The sequence below is a fragment of the Cuculus canorus genome, chromosome 20, assembly GCF_017976375.1.
Source record: "Cuculus canorus isolate bCucCan1 chromosome 20, bCucCan1.pri, whole genome shotgun sequence".
Classification (NCBI taxonomy): domain Eukaryota; kingdom Metazoa; phylum Chordata; class Aves; order Cuculiformes; family Cuculidae; genus Cuculus; species Cuculus canorus.
Window position 1 is genome coordinate 4,765,321 of NC_071420.1, and position 7,530 is coordinate 4,772,850.

Genomic DNA, 7,530 nt, shown 5'->3' on the forward strand with positions numbered 1-7,530 from the left:
GAGTCTGCTGCACCCACGGGTGCTGGGGAAGGGAGAGGGGAGACAGCCCTTGTGGGTGCCAGCACTGAATCATTTATCAATCTTCATAAATATGCAAATGAGCTGCGGGGATGGGAGCCCTCTGCCTGCTGGCGTTAATTATTTAACACAGAGGAGATGATGATGCGCATCACTGGCCGCGCGTGCGGCTTGGCCTCAGCTCCGGCATCCGCCAGCCCGTGCCGGGTGCTGCCCCCTCCCTCCCTCCCTCAGCCCCAGGGACCCCCCAGGACTCCCCGTACCCCGGGGACCTGTGCAAAGCCAGTGCTTTGATCTCTTTCTCCACCATCTCTTGGAAATAAATGGGCCAAGTCGGCATTCACTGCCATAAAGCCACGCTGCGCTAATGCGCTTTCATTAAGTGGGAGCGATCTAATGATAATAAAATGGCACATTTAACATTAAAACATTTAACTTGACTCCTAAGCAAGTGTGTCTCTCCACACTGTTCCAGCTCCATCTTCATGAGGCTGACAAAGCTCCTTAATTTGTTTCCTGGGAGCGGGTGCTTGGCAGAGATGGCTTGGCACTGCGCAGCATGGGGGGTGCCGGGATACAGGGATACTGGGATGGGAGGAGGCAGGGTACCAGGATGCGGGGATGTAGGGATGCAGGGGTTTGAGGGTGCTGCGATGTAGGGATGTCGGGTACCAGGATGCTGGGATGTGGGGATGCAGGGTTACGGGGGTGCTGCGATGTAGGGATGTTGGATACCAGGATGCTGGGATGTAGGGATGCAGGGGTTTGAGGGTGCTGCAATGTAGGGATGTTGGGTACCAGGATGCTGGGATGTGGGGATGCAGGGTTACGGGGGTGCTGCGATGGGGGATGTGAGGATGAAGGATTGCTGGGATGCAGGTGGTAGGGGTGCAGGGGTATGGGGATACCAAGGATGTGGGGATCCTGGGCTGCAGAGATGGAGGGCTGCTGGATGCTGTGATGGTGGATTATGGGGATGTGGGAATGAAGGATAATTGAGGTGTGGAGATGAAGGAGAGTTGAGGTCTGGAGGTGGAGGAGTGCTGGGGTACAGTGTATTGGGACACAAGGATGCAGGGAGGTGGAGATACATTGGAATGAGGGGGATGTGGGGATGCCAGCACGCAGGGATGGTAAGGACATCAGGATGCAGTTACAGGCCATGCGATGCTGTGCAGGCACAGCCGGTGCCTTGCACCTACAGCGCAGCCCGGAGCACCCCGGGGAAGCGGGTGATGGCGAAGGGGGCCGTGCTGTGGGATGGCTCCTCGTCCAGGCTCAGTTCGCACAGCAGCTTCCCCACCACCGGTGCCAGCTTGAACCCATGGCCTGCAGAGAGGAGAGGGGCTGGAGGGCACAGCCACCCCCAGGGCTCCGGCCGGCTCTGGGGGCTGGTGGGGGCCCCACGCCATTGCCTACCTGAGAAGCCAGCCCCGATGATGATGTTGCTGAACTTGGGGTGCCGGTCCAGGATGAAGTCTTCATCCGGGGTGTTCTAGGGGAGCCAGGTGGTGAGGGTGCAGGACTAGGGATCTTCTCAGGGTGGGGAGGGGATGGCAAGGTCCACTTTGGGGTGGGGAGAGCTTGGGAGCCTGGGTCCCGCGTGCGGTGGGGGTCTCACCGTGTAGAGGCAGGTCTCCACCACGGCCGGCGAGGGCTCCAGCCCAGGCAGGTAGCGACTGATGAAGCTGCTCAGGAGGGCGATGTCGGGGCGTGGGGTGCCTGGGGGGACCCGATCCCGCTCCTCAGGGTCAGTGGAGCTGCCGTGGTGGTAGCACACCTGGGGGACAGCCAGTCAGGGGTGCTGACCAGGAGATCTCCCCACCACCACCGTGCCCCGCTCACCTTGACCAGCCCTGGGTACTCGAGGGAGGGCAGCCCGTAGATATCGTGGGGGTATTGGCTCAGCCCCACGGCTATGAAGCAGGGACCGAGTCTGCCCGCTCCGAGGCTCCCCGGCTCCTTCTCTCTCCAGTAGCAGACATCGATGCGCAGGGGCTGAAGTCACTGTGTTAGCTCTGGCCGCGGCCGTGCCACCCTACGGTGCCACCCACCCTTACCTGCAGCGGCAGATGGAGTCCCAGAGGTGCCAAGAGGGCACCAGTCCAGGCTCCGGCCGTGATGATGAGCCGGGGGGCTCGGTACACCCCAGCGGTGGTGGTGACGGTGAGCACAGCCCCGGGTTCAATGCGCAGCACCTTCTCGCCATCCCGCAGGGTGCCCCCGTGCCGGCGAAAGACATCCTGGGCAGAGATGGTGACAGGAGGAGGTGACTGTGGGGACAGAACTGGGAGACCCCCATCCCATCCCCTTGGCGGCACTCACCTGCACTGCCCGCAGCGCCCGGTCTGCGAGGAGCACCCCACCGGTGCCATCCCACACGGCCACCTCGCCGGCGTGGAGACGGAGGCCGGGGAAGCGCTGGGTCAGCGCAGCGGCGTCGAGGATCTGGTTGGTACTCACGCTGCACCGGCAGCCCTCCAGCTCCGGATTGTCCGCCGGCCCCAGCATCATGAGCCCAGTCTGCCTGCAGCCTCAGAATCTCCATCAGCTGTCCCTTCACCTCCACCCCTCCACCCCTTGCTTTGTCCTTGGGGGAAACTGAGGCACGATGGCACCAGTGATGCTCCGGATGGGCTTCCCCCCGGTTCCAGGGCACTCCACGCTGGGTGGTGCAGGCAAAGTGTGTGGAGTGATGCACAGGGAGGGTCCGAACACCAACATCGCACTCACCCCCCCAAAATACAGCAAGCGCCAGCATCGCACCCACCACCACCACCACCAGCTAGAGCATCAGCCCTGACCCTGGCAGTAGGGGATCGTTTTGATGCTCATTTCCTTAATGGCAGTTCCTTTATGGAGCCCCATAAATTAACCGGAGCGCCGTCTGCCTGCCAGGAGGGCCTCATCCTGCCCAGCGCGGCACTCCGCCGCAGCAGTGCCGGCAGTCCCCAGCCCAGCCCCGTGAGGAAGGGACGGTACCCATGGGGGCTGCATCCCCATCACCTGTAGAGGCTGGTGCCGGCCTCGGCCTCCAGCTGCTGCCAGAGGTGGAAGCTGTCGGGCATCATGCGGGCGTAGGTTGCCTGGGCGTAAGCGCTGCGGGTGATGCGGCTCTGCCCGTGCGAGCTGCCCCGCGAGTGGGGCAGGATGAACTGTGGGGCAAAAGGGTTATGGGGGTGACCGCAGCCGCCAGCACCCCCTCAGTGTGCCGGCTGCATCACCACTGGCACCGCGCTGCAGCGGGCAAGTGGGGGACACAGCCCACCCTGCCGATGGCAGCGCTGGGGAACAGCGGGACAGGGATCGTGGTGCTGGGGTCACAGGGATGCTGGTGCTGGGGATGTGGGGGTCCTGGTGCTGGGGACATGGAGGTCCTGGTGCTGGGGACACAGGGATGCTGGTGCTGGGACATGGGGGTCCTAGTGCTGGAACGTGGAGGTCCTGGTGCTGGGACATGGGGGTCACAGGGATGCTGGTGCTGGGGATGTGGGGGTCATGGTGCTGGGGACACAGGGATGCTGGTGCTGGGGACATGGAGGTCCTAGTGCGGGGACATGGGAGCTCTGGTGCTGGGGACATAAGGATGCTGGTGCTGGGACATGGGGGTCATGGTGCTGGGATGGAGGTCCTGGTGCTGGGACATGGGGGTCACAAGGGTCCTGGTGCTGGAGATGTGGGGGATCCTGGTGCTGGGGTGACTGGGATGCTGGTGGTGGGGGACATGGGGGTCCTGGTGCAGGGGGTCAGAAGGGACCCTGGTGCTGGGGACATGGGTGTCCTGGTCCCGGGAACAGGGGTGTCCTAGTGCTGGGGACACAGGGATGCTGTCAGCAGGGGTGCCAGCAGTGGCAGGGGACAGCCAGGTCTGCTGTGGGACATGGTGGGACAGGGACACGGCAGCGCTGGGGACACAGGTACCTGCTCCAGCAGGAGGGTGTCCCTGTGCCGCCGGGCCAGGTGGTAAGCGGTGAAGGAGCCCTGGATTCCAGCCCCGATGACGATGGCATCGTAGGTGGCCTGGTGGCTTGGAGCAGCCATGTTCGTCCTTGTCCCTGTCCCCACGGGCAGCCGAGAGCCAAGGGGAGGGACGGGGCAGAGTCCGGCCAAGCCAGGCGAGCGGTGGAGCCTTGGCCGCCTTCCAGCTCCCGTGGGGTTGGGCAACAGCATCGCCATTGCGCGGGCGACGCCGGTGCCTCTGGCAGCTCCAGGATCAGCCCCCTCCTCCCCAGGTTGCTGCTGGTGGGGTTCCCCTTCTCCCCAGGTTGCTGCTGGTGGGGTTCCCCTCCTCCCCAGGTTGCTGCTGGTGGGGTTCATCCCGGCTCAGCACCCTCCGCTCGCCCTGACCGCGGCACAGGGACCACCGAGTCCGGGCGTCAAACCCCACCGCCCTGAGGCCACAGAGCATCGCGCCCTCCCCATCCCTTTCCCCCCATTGGGTCCCCTCCGCTCCATGGCACCACCGTCGAGAACAGGTGGGATCGATCCAATGGAACACTGTTCCCAATATCCCCCCTTTCCCTCCTTGCTGTGGTGGGATGTGCTGCTCCCATTTGTGTGCCGATGGGAAAACTCCAGTTTTCTCCGAGGAAAACAGTTTAATTTTCCTCCGGCACAATTTATTACAACCATAAACTATTTTGTTGCCATCTTTTGGTGTTGTTCTTTTTTTTTTGAACAGGAGATAGGGCTGATTTCGGGCTCGGGATGCGGCACGGAGCCCCGTATCCCACCAGCTGCTGTGGATTTTGCCAGCCTGCAAAGTTTTGGGATGGAATTTGGGGTTTGGGACCATCGTCGATGCATCGCGGGGGGATAAAGGAGGCAGAGAGTGGCTTTGCCTGACACCGGCACTGCCTGACAGCTAATTAGGGGAATTAATTTACTCTGCCTTTCGTGGTGTAAAAAGCATTACTTACTGGTTAATTGTCGTTATTACGAAATGTTAAATATCATTATTTATTTTTGCTGCTCGCCCGCAGTGATGGATGAAGCATCGGGGAACGCGGGAGACCCACCCCCTCCTTTCACCGTGGTACCCAGCCGGATCCCAGGGACACCCCAACACCATTCCAAGGGAAAACCCAGCAACCGGCAGCGATGGGGAGGTGGATGGGGAGCGCGGGGACAGGACAAGCTCCCCCCGAGCCCCTCATCCACGGGACCGCCAAGAGAATGAGTCGGTGCCGGGCTCAGCATCGCCGCGACGCCCAGGGCTCTGCGTGCTGTGGTGCCCCATTAAATCAGCACATCCTCCCTCGCCTTTGATGTTACAAATAGTTCACCAATTTCCTCAGGTTTCAGCTTGCTCTTTTTTTTTTTCTCCGCTTTGAACAGCCCCTTTACCTGTTCTGCCTTTTCTTTTTTTTTGCTGGGAAGATGAAGAATAATTAATTATCTGTGAAACATTAAATGGCAAAAATGAACTCTTTTCTCGCTAACAGCGCGTTAATGGATCGGGCTGGAAAAGCCTCGCTCGTGCTGCTACAAAGCTGGCGAGGCTGTGGGTGGTGCGCAGGGATGGGTATGGTGGTGGCTGTGCTCCAGCGAGTCCCCAGGCTTGGTGGAACCCCTCAAACCATCTCTTTCATCCCATGGATGACCCCAACCAGGGCTGATCGCAGGCATCAGGGAGCTCCACACCCCAAAAAAGCAGCTGCAGGGGCTCATAGGATCATAGAATCACCAGGTTGGAAAAGACCTCTTGGATCATCAAGTCCAACCTTTCCTATTTGCCATTAAACCACGTTCTTGAGCACCTTGTCTACCCGTTACACTGGGGTGAGTTTATGGTATTCCCTCTAAACCCTCCATCAAGGGATGGAGAACATGCAGTCTCCTGCATCCATGCCATCATCCTCTTCACCTGGACCTGTTTAAATTAAATTAAATTAAAATGCAACGCTCATGGCAGGAAGAAATCGTTTATTAAAGGAGCCTCCATGGGTCAGGAGGGTTGACTCCAACCCAGGTTTCCCTGCTTGGGGTGATGAGCCCATCCCCATTTGGGCTATTTAAGGTTAGGGAAGAGTGGGAGCTTCCTGGGGTTTGTATGTAGCTGGGGTGGATATGATGGGATGGGCACATTGGGTAGATGGGAATGTTCAGGTCTGATACTGGCATGGGAATTGCGGTGAGGGTTTGGGGGGCAACGAGGTGCAGACTGGGGAAGCTGCCCTCGCTCAGATCCATGTGGGGCTGGAAAAACGGGAATGAGGAGCTTTGGCGAAGCTAAGTAGGATTTGGTAGCGGCTCGCTGCACCCACTACGCTTGCCACACCCTGGGATGGTGGCTGAAGTTCCCGAAAGCCCATCATCATCCTTGCCAGAGCTGCCTGCTGGACTGTGTCTTCCTCATCCTCCAGCAAATCAGTGCTTAAAAAAAGAATTAGGGAGCAATGCTTCTCCCCATGGAGCCGAGACCTCGTGGCTGTGCGGAGCAGAGCAACCTCCCTGCCCGACCACAGCGTTCCGACTGCCCTCTCCTGCGTTTCCCTCCCTGGCCTTTGCCATCGCTGACGCTTTGAAGGCATCTGCAAAGGGTTTGTTTGCTTTATGTCAAACCCAACAGCCGCAGAAGACAGCCCCTCATCGGCAGCCCAGGTACGTTCCCGGGGAAGCGTTGAGCGGATTAAAATTATTTGAATATCATAATATTAGAAACTCCAATTTGGCCTCAAAACGCTCATCTTCCGAGTCCTACCCAGGGCTTTGGTGCATTAAACATTGATGGAGCTAGAGGCGGATCAAAGTTTTGGGTTTCATGTTGAAAGCCTTTCGTGGGAGCGCTGGCGGCACCCTGCCCGCTCCGCAGCCCTCCCTGGGGTGAGCAGGACCACAGCATCGCTGCCCGCCCCACACGGCACAGCTGGGGGGCTGGCGGGGGCTCTTTTCTCCCCTTGCCGTGGGGCTGGTGATGCACATCCTGTGCCGTGGGGTTGGCAGTGGCTCTTCCCTTCCTGTGCCGTGGGGCTGGCGGTGCTCAGCCCACGCCGTGGGGCTGGTGGTGGCTCTTTCCTCTTCTTGCTATGGGGTTGGTGGTGCTCAGCCCACACCGTGGGGCTGGTGGTGGCTCTTTCCTCTTCTTGCCGTGGGGCTGGTGATGCTCAGCCCATGCCATGGGGCTGGTGGTGGCTCTTTCCTCTCCTTGCTATGGGGCTGGTGATGCTCAGCCCGTGCCGTGGGGCTGCCGGTGGCTCTCTCCTCCCCGTGCCAAGCCGTGCAGCATGTGGTTTGCCGTTCCCTGTGTCAGAAGCCGTGCATTCGGCAAAGCAGGGCCCGGGATTTAGAACACCCCGCAGTTGGCGATGGTTGCGTGGGCCGTGTTTGCAGCCGAGGCTGGCCGGGCTGCGGGGGCTCCGTGCTGCACACGGCATCAGCATGGAGAGATGAAGCCATCTGGGCTTTCGTGGAGATGGGGAGGGGGGTGGTTATTAAAAAAAAAAAAAAGAGAGCTCTTTGTTGGTTATTTTTAACACACGCGAGAGCCGTCCGGCAGCCAGCGCGGAGCTG

The 7,530-nt window shown here is 60.1% G+C and overlaps 2 protein-coding genes across 3 annotated transcripts in view; one reads left to right on the forward strand and one right to left on the reverse strand.

Annotated features, from left to right (window-relative positions):
• Positions 1-5,365, forward strand: part of MYO18A (myosin XVIIIA) — a 44,800-nt gene extending 39,435 nt beyond the window's left edge. The window contains exon 47 of one of the 2 annotated variants that reach the window (XM_054084781.1): positions 5,001-5,365. In XM_054084781.1, coding sequence (XP_053940756.1) covers positions 5,001-5,010 — 10 coding nt within the window. In that variant the 3' untranslated portion in view covers positions 5,011-5,365. The remainder of the gene's footprint in view (positions 1-5,000) is intronic. The other variant, XM_054084782.1, reaches the window with a different exon arrangement.
• PIPOX (pipecolic acid and sarcosine oxidase) lies at positions 15-4,212 on the reverse strand. The gene is made up of 7 exons (XM_054084783.1): positions 3,940-4,212; positions 3,025-3,173; positions 2,344-2,545; positions 2,079-2,261; positions 1,864-2,016; positions 1,640-1,798; positions 15-1,513 (listed from the first exon to the last, which is right to left on the reverse strand). The coding sequence occupies exons 1-7, from the start codon at positions 4,192-4,194 to the stop codon at positions 1,217-1,219; spliced, it is 1,398 nt and encodes a 465-aa protein (XP_053940758.1). The 5' UTR covers positions 4,195-4,212; the 3' UTR covers positions 15-1,216.
• Positions 5,366-7,530: the final 2,165 nt, after the last annotated feature.